At 37.2% G+C, this 17,525-nt stretch overlaps 1 protein-coding gene and 1 long non-coding RNA gene across 3 annotated transcripts; one reads left to right on the top strand and one right to left on the bottom strand.

Annotated features, from left to right (window-relative positions):
* The first annotated feature begins 6 nt into the window (after positions 1-6).
* Positions 7-5,245, top strand: LOC108973615. 2 transcript variants are annotated; one of them, XR_001993738.1, is made up of 3 exons: positions 7-179; positions 237-416; positions 4,840-5,245. It is a non-coding gene; the product is annotated as an uncharacterized LOC108973615 (long non-coding RNA). The 2 variants fall into 2 exon arrangements; XR_001993739.1 differs by lacking the exon at positions 4,840-5,245 and adding an exon at positions 512-804.
* On the bottom strand, positions 3,455-4,833 carry LOC108973614 (NADH dehydrogenase [ubiquinone] 1 alpha subcomplex subunit 9, mitochondrial-like). The gene is made up of 2 exons (XM_018940989.1): positions 4,077-4,833; positions 3,455-4,008 (listed from the first exon to the last, which is right to left on the bottom strand). Exons 1-2 carry the CDS (start codon positions 4,229-4,231, stop codon positions 3,921-3,923), a joined length of 243 nt encoding a protein of 80 aa, XP_018796534.1. The 5' UTR covers positions 4,232-4,833; the 3' UTR covers positions 3,455-3,920.
* Positions 5,246-17,525: the final 12,280 nt, after the last annotated feature.

The following is a 17,525-nucleotide window of genomic DNA, read 5'->3' as shown; positions in this document are numbered from 1 at the left end:
CATCCTTGGTATAGCTCTCGCCAAACGTATAACAACGTTATTTGCTATTCCGAGATTAGGCTCATCGTTTGGTTTTTGTTGTTTTTCCTCTTGTACAGAATAGACCTCAAATCTGTAAGCGCATCACATAAGATTACAGAGAACAAAAAGCTTATAACCCCACTTTTGAGGCTTATTAGGTAAATATTGTTTTAGGATATGTGCAATTTTAGTTGAACACATTTGCTCATCTATAGAAAGTCGTTGTTCTATTGCAACTGATGGCAATGTTGTATTTAGCTGTTCTATCACAGACGGAATCTTATGGAGGCGATCRTGATCAGAATGWTCTCACGGATGATGTTTACTATAGTCGTGGAAATGTAAATAGCTCCTARTCATCTCAAATCTATTTACCGGCATTGCGCCCTTTACAGGTTCGTAGGCAAATTTGGAATGCCAGTATGAGCGTACTATGCTCCACTGACATAAATATAAGAATTCATATGAATTTTTTTTAACTCCCCAACAGTAATTGTAAATAATATTGAAGGGTTCTCTTGTACTGCATAAAAGTTGTTTTCATCAACAATTTTTTTGAAGAAACTCAGGTGTGAAGTAGTGCATAAAACACCACTTTATGGGAAAAATAATTATATAATTCATATGAATAAATTGTATATTTATAAGAAATAAGTAAAACTATTATTTGCCGATTTTGCATACTAATGTATTTCTGCATCACAATTATAACGCTCGTATTTACTATAACTGTTATTGAATTCTAAATGAAAACTCATAAAATACTTTTAGCACATAATAATACTATTTACTATCAAATAAAATGAAATTGCAATTTTACCGCCAAAGTGTGTATTTGTAAGTGGCGCGCCAAGCTGTCAAATTATTTAATTTAAAAAGTGAAATGTCATCATGAAAGTTTGCGTTCAAAAACCAACACAGATATTTTTAGCACCTAATAAAAGAAAACAACACTGATGTATATATACATCATCATGCCTTTAAGGGTTAATTTAAAGGGCCTTATACCTGATGTTAACAGCTTCGTGCGATGCTCTGATTGTACTTAGTCTGAACATGAAAAACGCCATTTTGGCATATAATTTATGGGTTAATTTGATTTGCTTTCGTGTTGGTCATAATTCGAAATAAGGCCGATATTACTCGCGCAGCTTTTTTTGTAGTTGAGTTTTTAATATTCTGGTATGTAGATTCACATGTATTTTGGGTTTGATGCAACTTCTTGACTGCTATTGTCATAACAATGTCGTCCGCGAGTCCGATTATTTTAGCCTCTTTCGGTAGAGGAAGCATTGGGCCAAAACGGATTCTTGTGATACCCGCAATAAATATGGCGGTGTTGTGAGATTTTGTAATGCTTTTGTTATGTGTGTACATCAAATGTGATAATTGAGATCTTCAACTGTTTGGTTTGGCTTCTGTAACAAGACCAAACGCTGTTGTTTCCATGCTTTTTGGAAAAGATCAACGATTAAGCACTTTGTTTATAATTTTGTAAAGCATTTGGGGTGCCATCCTACTCCGGTGATTTCGCATTTCCGAAACGTCCAGCAGCCTTTATGACCTCCGTGTGGATAAGCATAGGCAAAGGTATAAGTGCAGATTCTTCGGTTAAAAACCGATCTTCTTCATGCATGTCCTGCGTAGGAAAAACTGTTTCCAAAACATTTTTTAGAAGAACAAGGCCGGTCCGCGTTGCCCTTTGGGACCTCGAACGTTGGGCATGACTAACTTTTCATCGATTTTATTACAAAGCTTCTTGAATCTCGTTTTACCATTTTATAGCTTTTTTAAGATCCTTGCGCTTGGAGGACTGGTTCTTTACGACAGTCCTTTCCAAAGTGATCAGCTTCTCCGCATTTAATGCAGCATTTGCTACTATCTTCAGGATTGTACATGTTTTTGCGACATGCCCGAAATCGAAGCATCAATAACACTTTCTAATTTAGCTTTTTCTCGTTTTGTGCTTTACTGTCACCTAAGCTTCATCTCTCGGTGTTTCCTCCCTCCTTAGATTAATCGAACTTCCACATGTCCACTTTACTTTGTCCGATTATTTTGGCATTCCTTCTCCATTCGACCTGTTGAACTTTTTTGGTGAGGTCTTTCGAATCGAATTCGGTGAGGCCATAACGTAACCTTTTCGGTGTGGACAGCACTCAGTAAGACCTGATTTTATGGACCAGAGGTTTTGTACACTCGCATGCAGCTTCGGGATGCTGCTAAGGAGCTCCCTCATGGGGTTATTTATAGAGCGCTGTAGGGGACTCGTCATACTTACTTACTTCTTTATATTTTCTCCAAGTTCGAGCATATAATGTGCCACACATTAATTTTTACCCCCTCAGTGTCAAGATTTCCTGTTGCAGCTCGGGCGATCGAGCTAGCTTTGGTGCTCGCCTTAATGGATTAATTTCTGCACATTTGCTTATACTTTTAATTTTATCTGATGGAGTCACAGCCTTGCAGTAATGTACTCCGTACATGTTCTCATGTCTTTTCCGAAAATCCTGGAGCCTTAGGAGTGTTAACTATGTGACAAAAGGAAATTGCGAACTTTTGCCTAGGGAAGAATGATGAGCCCTATCTATGTATTTCATGTGCCAACATGCGTCTGTAAACGCAATGTATATTTCAGATCATAATTTTCATTGAATTCTTAGCTCTGTTCACTCATTTTTTTTAAAGTTTCTCCTGCCGAGCCAAAAGTGATGAAATCCACTAATCGAAAATTCATGGCTCTTGACAGTTCACACGCTTGTCCATAGTTGAACCTTCTCTATATTATACGTTCCGTGTGCTCAATTAAACATTACGATAGGAATGCACACTCGTATATTTTTGCTATTAGGTACATTCCGCATTTTTTATTGATAGGACCCTCCAATCCCTCCGCATATCATTTGAAAATTTTCAGGCTTTTGTTAGATCTCCACTGTTGGCATACATATTAAATATTATTATACATACATACATGTACATATTTATTATACAGTACTTTTCTAAATGAATTGTTTTTGTTACTTTTTATTTATTTTCTGTAAATATTTGTTATTTAGTTTACAGGTATATGGGTGCAAGTAGGCCTAACAATAAATAAAATCTACTGAAAGAAAACATTTAGTTATAATTAACGTTTTAAATGGGCTCACAGTAATTATAAAATCGGTAGAAGAAGGGTCCGCCAGTTTTGCTATTCACAAAGTAAAACTAAATGCAATATTGAAAACAAAAGTAATAAACAAATAACAGCGATAAGTTATATACTTTCATATTTCAAAAAGTATTAACAACTACGTGAATATATCATAAAATTGCTATGCAAAGAAAATGACGTGTTTATACAAATACACCGAAATATATTCCATTTGAAAGTATTCTAGTAGATAATAACTTGTTTGACTCAAATTCCTTAATTTTTAATAGAGGTTCATTATTAACCAAATTACATTTTTTTTGTTTAATTTTATTATCAAGTTCCACATCGTTGAATTGTAATTCGCGTAAATTAAAATTTTTCTTTTTAAATCGCTGCTTGGTCACCAACGCCACCAACTTTCATTTAATGAGTGTTGATTATTATTTGCTTGGCTGTTGTTAGCGTTGTTGTCATTATAGTAGGTTTATGCAAACATACGTAGTACTTCCATGTTCTATCGGTTTTGGTGGAGCTGGTTCCTCCCACTCTCTCAATCCGGCATCATAATATTGCTCAGCACAATATTGTTGCAATTTCCATGGTACCTGCTCTTCCATGGAGGTCAATTGTAAATCCAAACGTCATCGGTACTACATTCGCGATCGATACGTTCCATATGTAGCTCACCAATAGGTTGTCCAGGACAGATAAGCTCAGTGAACTTGGCTTTCAATAGGATGGTAGGATGGCAACGCATGTCTTAACGACGGTGTCCCCACCATTTGTCATCTTTGCGCATAACACGATGGAACCAGTCAATTAATGCGCTCAACAGGTAACGTTTTGGACTGTAAGGTGGATATTGAGTGTTTAGCATGCTAGAAAGTATGTAAATTCAATTTTGCTCAAAACCTACCCAACATCTTGATAAACCTGACCAGCAGTATCGGGATCCTTAGCGCAGTTGACAATAGCTTGTGCAACATCCGAAAAAAAAAGCCTTCTGTTGTACAGTACGGTTGCCCGCAAACCAGAGTGAGTAGTATCGTAGGAAACGATCTTCCGAACCATAGATATCAGCCGGCCTCTGGGAATTCATCGCGAACAGCACATACATTCACCTTAGCATTTGCTCTTCAAAATTTGCTGCCATCCTCAAACACAAAGCTATTTGGTTCGGAACTAGCGTTTAAAGCAGACTAATGAATCAAACGTTCTAAACCAGCTTCTTTGCTATTTCTTACAAAAATTATGATAAATACATGATAAATCTATTGAAATAAAGCTTAAATCCTAAAATTCGAACAGCACCTGACCCATTACGCAGAAATATTAACGAAGCCATGTTTAGTTATTTCGTACTTTTATTGGAATACAATCCCAGTCGATCTGTTATTTATCTTTCCAATGGAAATTTGCAAACACTTCTTCCATATTCAAATAACTTAATAAACCATAGTAAAGGATTGTTCCGCGAAATAAATTCAAGCAAATTTACTTGCAAAAACCGTTATGATGGCAAAAATATAAATATGGCTGTGAATGAGCATATTCTGGACCCCACTATTCGGCATGGTTGCTTATTTGCTCGTAACATTTTTCTGTAGTGAACATTTATTAACTTACCCCAGTTAAAAAGAGGCATAAATAAAAAATTTAATTTTTCCATTAATTTTTAGAAAATAACACAATGCAACCATTTTCCGGTTAAAAGTCGGCCATCTTGGATTCTAATAGAAACTCAACCCGGACTCCCTTGACGTTTCCACAATGGCACCTCTCAGATGTCCCTTTGTTTACATAACTTCAGCTGATAGTGATTCTACTCTTCCTCTACCGTGGTTGGCATAGACGTCGATGTAACACCCCTTAATTGAGCTCTCTCCTGGGAGATCACATTAGTAATTTTAACATTTCTTCTTTTATTTTTACAATAGATGATTATCGAAAGATTGAGTATAATTATGATTGATATTGTATATATACTTATATTTATGTATTGTTGCTGTTTTTGGTATTTAACTTCATCTATGAAGTTTATATATTTAATGTTGTCTAAATCGCTTAATACAATAGTGTTCTTAATTATTTTACTTTTTGTCGGAAATGGTTTATTATTAATTATAATGCTACAATTATAAAAATGTATTAAATACAGTGGTGTTGTGATATCCAAGACAGAATTGCTTAGCTGTAAGAATTGCAAACCAATTCCGATTTTCAATGGTCTCACAAAATCTGTTTGGATTTTCGTCTTTTCGAAGCAATCCCCTTAAAGTCTTTAATGAGTTGAGAATTAAAGAAAGAATTTAAGAGATCACAGTTATCGAATGAATAATGATTTATTACGTTTCGTAAATCTTCTTTGAGGGGGGAGCCTGCTTTAGAAGCTTAAAAACAAAAACTGTTTTTTGCTTAAATTATATAATATGTCCCTAATGTTATAGATGGGAACTCGAAATATTGTCTCGTAGATATATGAATGCTTGGGCATAAAGCGAAAACTTTTACGCGCGATTTCTCGGTATTTCATTGTATTTATTTGGCGGGCAGGATAGAAAAAAACTCAACGTGGTATGGAATTGAGGCAAAACTTATTAACTTGACTAAAAAAACTAGGATAAGTTAAGTTTGAATATGTATGTTTAAACACCATAAAGTAAAATTTTTTGGGTCAAAAATCACTTTTTTCAAATTAATTTTAGAATTTTAAACTGTTTTTTGAAATTTTCCTAGTTTAACTTTAACCTGAGTTATTAAAAAATATTAATTTCTTTGAATTTTTTGTTACCTGCATACTGCCCGCCGTCCGACAAATGTACATAAATGCATCCGGCAATTGCTTCCTAAAGGCAGAATATCAAAGATTTCGTATCCAAAAAATTTTCGGATGCTGCTTAAATATATAACTATAAACTCTAAAAAAACTCACAAAAAAACTATTTTTTATTCTCATGTTTTCTCCTATAGAAATAAAGGCTAATTCGTAACAATAAAATAGCTTGATTTCTTAATTTACATTTCAAATCTGTGAGCGACTATCTTCTTGCTTTGTTTCTGACCGCAAAACCGATAAAATTGGTTTTCGTGACACCCAAACTGATACAAATTCTATTTTGAATATCAAACCAATAATATCTGAATTCATGACACCTACTGCGTTTTTTTTATCGGTTTCAAATCTGATTCCTACAACTATCAGATTACACAATAGGGTGGGTCGATTCCGGACTTTTTTCGATTCGGGATCTCTAATAGTGCGGAAAAATTGCCTTAGTACTTCCTGATTCCAATGCAACTTTTTGTTTTGAGATCGGATTGCATCTTGAAATTTCGGAAATTCGCCTAAAATCCTGAAATTGTCTACCTAGCGCCTGAAATACGCATCTCATGGCAAAATGTATAAAACAAAAGTTATTTGTCAAGTCATTTGCTACCGAAAATCGGCTTGCGGCCACACTTCTTGACGTTGATTTCGCCGAATGCTATCACTCACATTCATTAACCTACGCCAAAGGACACGTTCGGATAGGTCTCCACACAAATATTTTTTCATCGAGTTCCTTCACCGTGGTCGTTGATTTCGCCGAGTGCTATCACTTATATTCTCTCAAGAGAACACAGAACTCAAAATGTCTGTATCTAAATTTAAATTTAGACAGAAATGTCCTGTGTTTGGCATATATCCGTACAATCCCTTTGAGTCCAAGTCACCTACTTATCAGGATGTTCTTTTGTGTCATCAGTTTGAAAGATTTCGTATAGGGCGACTCTGAGGCGACAACTATGAACCTAGGAGTAAAGAGGTTATAGAAATAGTTGCAAAAAAGGTTGAAAATACTTTCAAAAACTCATCTATTCCGATAGTTTCACACACCAGAGTTGTACAAATGCTCACCACATACCATAAGAAATTTCTGACTCTTAACCAAATAAAGGAACCCAATAGGTTTGAGCTCTAAAAGGGACGACTTTTTCTCTTCTGCCGGAAAATTATTTGACATCGCTGCTTGTAAATGCATTTATTTTTCTTCTTGCACTTGTCCAAAGGAAAGGAAAGTTCCTATCAATGAACAACCATTTCTCTTAGACCAGAGAACCAGAAGAATTGGTCGCATTGGAAGTGTTGATCTACCTGAAACAAAAAAGATTACAAAGAAAAATTATCGCAAAGAAAGCTTTCAAAACGTCATTCAACATCAACACTTACCAGAAAAATGTCAGCTAGAACACGTGACCATTCAGATCAGCCAGACTCTCACACAGACGACAACAACGTCGGTGCGTCGCACATGGATTCTTCCAAAAAGGATGCTGATGATGAATTTTCTCTTCCATTCTCTAAAACCAAACAAAGCACACTAGTATTAAAACTCAAATTTCGTGCTCTTGTAAATGGAAGGGTTAGATGTAATAAAGTGCCAAAGCTGAATTTCAAAGCTAACAATTATTACGATATGATTAACTGGAAGACTATTACCTTGACTGTTCCACCAGTTATTTGTTCAGTTTCTAACGAAGAACTCATAAAAGGGCTGTTGGGTGACACTGCAGAGGTATGGAAATTTAGTGAATTCCCCTCTCACACCGTGGCAGTCGTGAGAACCGTCAAACTGGTGACAGAGAAATCTTCTAAAGTTATTGGCCCCCAATCTCGTGATCGTTTTATACGCTCTRCACTGAAATCTAGGCAACAAGCGCCAAAGTTTAGTACAAAATCTGATTTTATCAATAAATTTGACACAGATTTAGACTAAAACAAGCCTGACATATGGTTGATTGGTTGGGTTGGGCTTCGGAGGAACCCGAAGCGCAGCCACCTCCACGCGGTGGATTCTGGGTGACCAATACAGGTTAGTTAAGTGTTGCAACAGTTTTCACCTTACTCTGTGGCGCGCCGCATTTTCGCCCGTATCTCGGGAACGGTTTCGGTAGCAAATGACGTGACAAATAACTTTTGTTTTATACATTTTGCCATGAGATGCGTATTTCAAGCGCTAGGTAGACAATTTCACGATTTTAGGCGATTTTCCGAAATTTCAAGGCCGGAGTTAGGGTTGAAGATGCAATCCGATCTCAAAATAAAAAGTTGCATTGGAATCAGGAAGTACTAAGGCAACTTTTCCGCACTAATAGGAATCCCGAATCGAAAAAATTCCGGAATCGACCCACCCAATTACATAACACCCCTGATAGTTTCCACTTAAGGGAGAACTGTTATTTATAATGCAGTCGCTACTATTTCGTAACGCTAATAATATGGATGTGTGTAGTGTTACTAATTCTGTTAGAATTTTGATAGCAAAAATAATATTATTGTTTTTGGATCCTAGTTTATTTTTCTTTAATTTTTGTGGCGAGCTTTCAATCTATAAGGACGTGTTCTGATGCGCTCTACAAAAAAAATTAAACAGAATAAACAAATATCTAAAGAGCGCATTAAGTGCAGGCGTTAGGATATAACGCGGAAAGTGATAATCAAAACATAAAAAATCACAAAAATATTGAACTGTTTACAAACAATAAACATAATAAAATAACAAATAAGTGCGACAATACTCTAAATGCCTACTTTACTTTTGTCGGGGCTGAGAATTCAGCTTTTACCAACAAACAAGACAGCGGTGAGAAGGATGAGTCATCGCAGTGACAAACTGAACAGCACCACAATCAGAGCTTACATAAACCAAAAGCACCAGAGAACGGCAGTCAACAATGGCCAGCAACAAACGTGACCACACCAACAACTAAGCAGATATCAGTAAGTACGCAGGCAGCGAAGAATAGCACAACACAAGGTGAGAATGTACTAATAAAAACGGCCAGTCTGTACTGGCATTGACCGCTACATTAACATAAAAAGGAAATTAAGCCCTTAAAAGTTAACGGTCAATCTTAAAAATTTCAAGGCGGTGCACCAAATAAGAATAAATCAGAAGTTTTAAATGAGAACAGATTTGCTTTCCTAAGCAATGTATAAGACGACGATGCGAAGGGTACCACCACAGTCGTTAATGCCAAACCACTACCAATATACTTGGGCGAGCGTAGTACTAATGCTCTTGTTGCTGAATAAAGTAAAATTGTAGGTACTAACACTTTTCATAGATGAAACAAAAATTCTATCCTGCACTGAAAAAAGTTTTATGTAAATAGTTAAATTTTTGTCAAATAAACACAAGAGCTCTAAGGGGCTCTAGACTCTAAGTCGATGCCGAACTCAAATCAATGAAAAAAAAATTAAACACATCCAATATATAATTTGAAACGATGCAACAAATTATCGTAGAATAACTGTGATGGTTCAGATGACGATGCGAAGGGTACCACCACAGTCGTTAATGCCAAACCACCTCCAATATATTTGCGCGGACGAAGCAGTAATGCTCTTGTTTCGAAATTAAGTGAAATTGTGTGCACTAACAATATTCATATAGTGCCTTTAAAAAAGCCAATATAGACGAAACAAAAATTCAGTCGTACACTGAAAAAAGTTTCATGGAAATCGTTAAATTTTTGTCAAATAAAAACCAAAATTATTATTCGTGTTAACTGAAGAGCTCTAAGGGTCTAGTTGTTGTAATCAAGGGTATAGAGTCCGCTGTAGACTCTAGTGAAGTCAAAGAAGCATTGGAAGAATGCGCCTTTGGAATTAAAACAGTTGAATTGTAATATATTTAATGGAAACAAAGAATCACAGCCAATGTTTAAAATTGAATCGTTGCCGAACTCAAATCAATGAAAAAAATTAAACAAATCCAATATATAATTTGAAACGATGCAACAAATTATCGTAGAGTAACTGTGGAAGAATCAGATAAAAGAAACGGTCCGGTACTATGTACTAACTGCCAAGAATATGGGCATACTAAATCATACTGCACTCTACGCAGTGTTTGAGTGGTATGTGGTGATTTATTTCAAGCTTCTAAATGCACCCTTAAGAAAGAAGAATTAAATAAAATATGCAGCAATTGCGGAGGAAATCACACTGCTAACTACAGAGGTTGCCCTGTATATAAAGATTTGAAATAGAAGTTGTCACAGGACATTCAAGCACGTCGTAATCAAATTTTACAAACACTCCTTAATGAAATTATAGCAATCTYAGAAAAAAGTTCAAATCCCATTACTTCTAAAAATAATAATATGCAAGGAAGTTATGCAAATGTGCTGAGGCAACACTGTGCAAATGCAACTGCCGCAAAATCCTCTAAATGGAGGTATTGAAACTATGATTATAAATCTTACACAGTGTGTGTCACAATTTATGTCTACCATGCAAAACATGACCCAGGATTTAATAAAATCACAAAATCAAATGCAGCAAAATTTATTAAGTAAAAAATGAGCTTACTAAATATCTATATATGGAATGCTAACGGTGTTAGCCAACATAAATTAGAGATTATGAGATTTCTGTCTGAAAAGAATATAGGTGTAATGCTTATTTCTGGGATTTAGACTATATGTTACAAATCATCCCGATGGAAAACCGCATGGTGGCACGCAGTGTTGATTAGAAATCGTTTTATTGGTTTTCTAGAACACCAGTTACAAGCTACAACAATATTACTAAAAAATCGAAATAGTGACTTAAACCTTACGGCTATATACTGTCCACCTCGTTTTAAATTACAGAAAGCGAATTTAAAGACTTTTTTTGGAACATTAGGTCAAATATTTCTAGCAGGTGGAGATTACAATGTAAAACACACGAACTAATGCTCACGTCTTCTAAATCCGATAGGATGACAGATGTACTACAATATTATAACTGAGTATAATAACCTGGATATAATATCTACTGGTAAGCCGACGTCCTGACTCAGCGTTAAAAAACAAAAAAACAGACTTAATAGATTTTGCTGTAGTCAAAAATATAGATAGATCAGTAACGAGAGCTGATACATGTACAGACTTATCATCTGATCATTCTCCTGTACTAAAAGATTTATACGAACAACTGGTTGAAGTATTCAATTAAAATCAGCTGCACGTAAATTAAAAAAAAAAAAAAACTTAAACATGAGGAAGAATTCAACTCTGAAACATGCCTATACGAGACATGGGTGGAAAGGCTAACTGTTTTTCAAATCACATAGAAAAGGTATTTCAACCTAATTGTCCAAAGAACAACTTTGAGCTGTCCAGATTACCCAACACAGTTAACGAGTCACTCGAGTGTTTTAAGACTTCACCTTCTGGAATTATTAGAATAATAAAAGTACTTAACCCAAAAAGGTCACCAGGACATGATAATATTACCACAAAAATGGTAACTGAGTTACCAAATATTGCCATAGAAGTGCTCTCTTTGCTCTTCCTTGCAATTCTTAATATCGGATACTACCCTAATTTATGGAAAAAGTCGCAAATTATCTTGATAGATAAACTTGGGAAAGACTTAACACAGCCGTCTTCATACAGACCATTCAGTCTTTTACCCTATCTTTCTAAAATATTTGAAAAATTGTTACTATCAAAGATGACTACTTTCCACCACGAAAATAATATAACACCAACGCACCAATTCGTGTCTCGTGAAAAGCATAGGAATTACTAACGAAATAGTAGAGAGTAATGTTCAGCTATATTTCTAAACGTGGCGAATGAGTTTCATAAGGTGTTGCATTTAGGCCTTTTATATAAGAATATTCTACCGTTAGAATTGTATAAAACATTGGAGTCTAATTTAAAAAATAGACAATTTATGATAAATGTGGGAGATTTCAAATCTGATGAACGACAAGATAAGGGCTGGTGTACCACAGGGCAGTGACCAACTCTATACATCATATATACAGCAGATCTTCCAACAGCTAATAACATATTGACTTCAACTTTTGCGAATGACACAGCTTTAGTGAGGCGTAACAAATGCCACATTATAGCATCAAAAATATTAGTGGAACACTTGAGTTCTGTCCAAGAATGGCTAGCTAACTGGCGTATAAATGTGAATAAAAATATGTAAGCATGTTACATTTTCGCTTAGACCAAAAATGTGTCGGGCAGTAAAAATGAACAATATTTTAGTACCCCGAGCGATTGAAGTAACTTATCTTGGCATTCACCTATATAGAAGACTTGCGTGGAGAAAACATATATGTCTGTAGTAAAATAACTTGGAAGGAGATAAGAGCTGCAAATTTTAATTCTATTTTAAATAAAAACTCCAAACTCAGCCTAGACAACAAAGGGCTACAGAGCAACGTATCAAAAAAACACCTAAATCACTTGCTTGAGCTTGTCTAGTTTTTAAATACTAAAATTAATTAAAATATTGTTAAGCTTTTAAAACAAAAAGTAAATTCAATAAATAAAAAATATATTGCAAAAAAATAAAAAATAAACAATTGGGTATCTGTGTGATACTTTGTTGGTTCTTGATCGGTCATATTGCTGTGTAAAATGCCTAAAACACTTGCTGCTATATTGTCCTGTATGTGTTCCGCATTGTTCTGTAATATTTTAAGTTTTAGAGAAAAGTCAAGATATAATATTTCGTCTTGGGTCCTTTTACTTATGCACCCTATGAAGTTCAATTTCGGAGATACCATATATAAGTCTTTTTAATTCGAGAAACGTTTTGTTTCATATTAATATGTATTTATTTATTTATTGTTTCAATAGCCTTAATGTTGTTTATGTCGATAATCTTGAAGAGTTGCTAGAGGTCTTGTCTATCATTATCGTCCATGGTACCTTAAAACCATTTCTGTACGGTTAATAACCATATCAGCATTGCCTATTCTCTATATATATTTTATTGGTTTCTTTTTTCTCTATTGTTATTTGTAACATCCCCAGGGTCCAAATTGTTGTTAGGATTAAAAGTTTCTTATTGATTCGCTAAGATTTTTTGTTAAATATTCCTTCAACGATTGTGTTCTTGTTGCACTTACCTTCTTCGACATTTATGGATTTTTCTTTTGTTACTAAGTTATACCATCCTATAGCCTTATTTATTTTATTTGTTATACTTGAATTTTTATTTGCTATATCTAACACTCTTATTTTTTCTCCTAGTGCATTGTGTAGACGTTCTATGTTAGAATTGCCAGTATGGTTATTCGGTTTAAGGAGATGTAGTTCAATTATTTCGTTTCTGAGGAAACCTTTAACATTAAAGCTTTTAAATTCGTTATCAGCAATAAGTTTTTTAAACTGCCCTCTTTGTGACATATATTGGTTTATTTCCTTGATTATTGTTTGGCTGGTCCTATCTCGAAGAAAAAATGCTGTGGCAAATTTGTCTATAGAAGTTATAAAATTCGCTTTCGAGTTGTCTAGTAATCCATGTGAATTATTTCTTTGCATTTTTCGGTGTTCTGTTAAATTAAATTAAGATCTTATAGGTCGCCTACTGTCTCGCACTTGTTTACGAATTTGTGTATCAGTTTTATTAAATTTGCAAAGTAGATGCCTGTAGGCTTCTTCTTCGCTATCTTTAGCGTGATATGAACATCATGGTCATTAACTTCGCTATATATGACAATTTGCCTGAAGTGATATGTCTTCTGAGGATATCAGAAATATTACTTTCGAAATCTGCTGGTAATACATGTATGTGACCTGGACTACGGAAAGGGGGCTTAGGTGTCAAAAAATCAATTTTCACTTTTTAGTTGATTCGTATGGAAGATGAGATGCTTTTTTTTAACAGCTGCTTCCCAGCTGCACGTTAGCTCCCTTTTCGTAGACCAGGTCCCATATTATTTTATTGTCGTGTTTTATTTCTAACTACATTTGTTTGTTATCTGTTAAAATTATCTGATTTTTAAACCGATTGACTTCTTCTTCTTGATTGGCGTAGTCACCGCTTACGCGATTATAGCCGAGTTAACAACAGCGCGCCAGTCGTTTCTTCTTTTCGCTACGTGGTGCCAATTAGATATTCCAAGTGAAGCCAGGTCCTTCTCCACTTGGTCCTTCCAATGGAGTGAAGGTCTTCCTCTTCCTCTGCTTCTCCTGCCGGGTATTGCGTCGATTACTATCAGAGGTGGAGTGTTTTCGTTCATCCGGACAACATGACCTAGCCAACGTCTTTTAATTCGCTGAACTATGTCAATGTCGTCGTATATCTCGTACAGCTCATCGTTCCATCGAATGCGATATTCGCCGTGGCCAACGCACAAATCTTTCGCAGAACTTTTCTCTCGAAAACTCGCAACGTCGACTCATCCGTTGCTGACATCGTCCAAGCCTCTGCACCATATAACAAGACGGGAATTATGAGTGACTTATAGTTTGGTGTTTGTTTGTCGAGGACTTCGCTTCTCAATTGCCTACTCAGTCCGAAGCAGCACCTGTTGGCAAGAGTTATCCTGCGTTTGATTTCGAGGCTGACATTGTTGGTGGTGTTTACGCTGGTTCCAAGATAGACGAAATTATCTAGAACTTCAAAGTTATGACTGTCAACAGTGACGTGAGTGCCAAGTCGCGAGTGCGACGACTGTTTGTTTGATGACAGGAGATATTTCGTCTTGCCCTCGTTCACTGCCAGACCCATTTGTGCTGCTTCCTTGTCCAGTCTGGAGCAAGCAGAACTAACGGCGCGGGCGCTGAGGCCGATGATATCAATATCATCGGCATACGAAAGCAGCTGTACACTCTTATAGAAGATTGTACCTTCACTATTTAGTTCTGCAGCTCGAACTATTTTCTCCAGAAGCAGGTTAGAAAAGTCGAACGATAAGGAATCGCCTTGTTTGAAACCTCGTTTGGTATCGCAGGGCTCGGTGAGGTCCTTCCCGATTCTGAGGGAGCTTTTGGCGCTGCTCTACGTCAGGTTACACAGCCGTATAAGTTTTGCAGGGATACCAAATTCAGACATCGCGGCATAAAGGCAGCTCCTTTTCGTGCTGTCGAAAGCAGCCTTGAAATCGACATAGAGGTAGTGAGTGTCGATTCTCCTTTCACGGGTCTTTTCCAAGATTTGGCGCATGGTGCATATCTGGTCGGTTGTTGATTTTCCAGGTCTGAAGCCACACTGATAAGGTCCAATCAGTTTGTTGACGGTGGGCTTTAATCTTTCACACAGTACGCTCGATAGAACCTTATATGCAATATTGAGGAGGCTTATCCCACGGTGGATGGCGCAGATTGTGGGGTCTTCTTTTCTGAGGATTGGGCATAGCACACTTAAATTCCAATCGGTGGGGATGCTTTCTTCTGACCATATTTTACAAGAAGCTGATGCATGCTCCTTATCAGTTCTTCGCCGCCGTGTTTGAAAAGCTCGGCCGGCAATCCATCGGCAGCCGCCGCTTTGTTGTTCTTCAGGCGGGCAATTGCTATTCGAATTTCTTCTTGGTCGGGCAATGGAACGTCTGCTCCATCGTCGTCGATTGGGGCATCGCGTTCGCCTTCTCCTGGCGTTGAGCGTTCACTGGCATTCAGCAGGCAGGAGAAGTGTTCCCTCTATAATTTAAGTATGCTCTGGGCATCGGTGACTAGATAACCTTATGGGTTCTACAAGAGTATGCTCCGGTCTTGAATTTTTTTCGCATTTTTTCGTAGAATTTTCGAGCATTACCCCTGTCGGCCAGCTTATCAAGCTCTTCGTACTCACGCATTTCGGCTTCTTTCTTTTTCTGTCTGCAAATGCGTCTCGCTGCCCTCTTCAACTCTCGGTATCTATCCCATCCCGCACGTGTTGTGGTCGATCGTAACGTTGCGAGGTAGGCAGCCTGTTTTCTCTCCGCTGCGATACGGCACTCCTCGTCGTAGCAGCTGTTTGACTATGGTGACCAAAAGAGGTATATATATTTGCTCAACTGCTCCTCTTGAGAGTGCATTGTATTTGCACCGTTATCGTCTAAATTATTTCCTAAAAATAGATTGCAACCTGTTTCCATAAATTTTATTGAATTTGTATCGATGTCGATTCTGCTGAGGAAAACTGCGGCTTTGTTTTCCTTTCCTTTTATATAATCTACTTTCATATGATAAGGATGGATTCATATGAAAAAGTTTACGCAAGTGAGAAAAGTTTTCTGATCGCTATTCACTTGTGAGGCCAGGAACTGATTCTTTTACGTATGGCTCAAGCAGCTCGCGACTTCCAGACTGAAGGCGATCTAAAGTAAGAAGGCGAAACATCCCTCCTAATTGTTGTGCGCTGGGTTTGGGACCCGCCGCGTAAAAAACAGTACCAACGAAAACTAATCGACAGCATCGGATGAGAGACCCCTCTTTTGATGAAGACCATGGCAAACGACTTAAGGATTACGATTTGACGGTTTGCACCTGAAATGTCTGCTCTCTTAATTGAGAAGGTTCTTCAACATATCGCTGATCTGCGCCCACGCCCAGATGGAAGAGAAGAACAATGTGAAGCTTGGAGCACACTTATGAGAACTGCCTCCGCCACGATATCAGAATCGTACTCGGCGACTTTAACGGGTGGGCACAGAAGGTATCTTTGGACTACGGTCTCTAATTTCAGCCATGACCAAGAAACATTCCGACTTCGAAAGAAATATGGTTATCTGTAGTATTCTAGCACAAGAAAATTCATCACCACCTGCCAGCTGGCTGTCCCCGGATCGAAAAACCACCAACCAGATCGATTATGTTGTGAAAGGCGGAAGACACGTCTATAGTGTTGTAGATGTGCATGCGCTCCGAGGTTATAATATCGACTGGGACCACTATCTTGTTGCAACCAAGATTCGCACCCACCTCTGTGCAGCAAAAAAAACTCTCTCAACAATACTGTATAAGGTAACTGTGGCATGCATCACCTTCTTTGTAAAATATGGTCGGACGAAAGCATGCCTAACGATTGAAATTTAATTGTGGATTTATCTGCGCCAATTACCGTGGGATAAGCATCCTCAACCTCACGTATAAGGTTCTATCCAGCATATTGGTAGAAAGATTAAAGCCCACCGTCAACAAGTTATTGGACCTTATCAGTGTGGCTTTAGACCTGGCAAATCAACAACCGACCAGAAATTCACCCTGCGCCAAATCTTGGAAAAGACCCGAGAGAAGAGAATCTACACAAACCACCTCTTCGTCGATTCCAAAGTACGAAGAGAAGTTGTCTTTATGCCGCGATGTCTGAATTTGGTATCCCCGCAAAACTAATAAGGCTGTGTAAACTGACGTTGAGCAACACCAAAAGCTCCGTCAGGATCGGGAAGCACCTCTCCAAGCCGTCTGATACCAAACGAGGTGCGACTTCTTCAATCTGCTTCTGGAGAAAATAATTCGAGCTGCAGAACTTAATCGAGCAGGTGCAATATTTAATAAGAGTGTTCAGCTGCTGGCATATGCCGATGTTATTGATATCATCGGCCTCAACACCCATGCCTACTTTCTCCAGACAGGGAAGCAAAACAAATGGGTCTGG

The sequence above is a fragment of the Bactrocera latifrons genome, unplaced genomic scaffold (genome assembly GCF_001853355.1).
Source record: "Bactrocera latifrons isolate USDA-ARS-PBARC rearing strain unplaced genomic scaffold, ASM185335v1 scaffold_490, whole genome shotgun sequence".
NCBI lineage: Eukaryota > Metazoa > Arthropoda > Insecta > Diptera > Tephritidae > Bactrocera > Bactrocera latifrons.
Note: the sequence above shows the minus strand (reverse complement) of the source record. Positions and strands in the feature narration are given on the sequence as shown.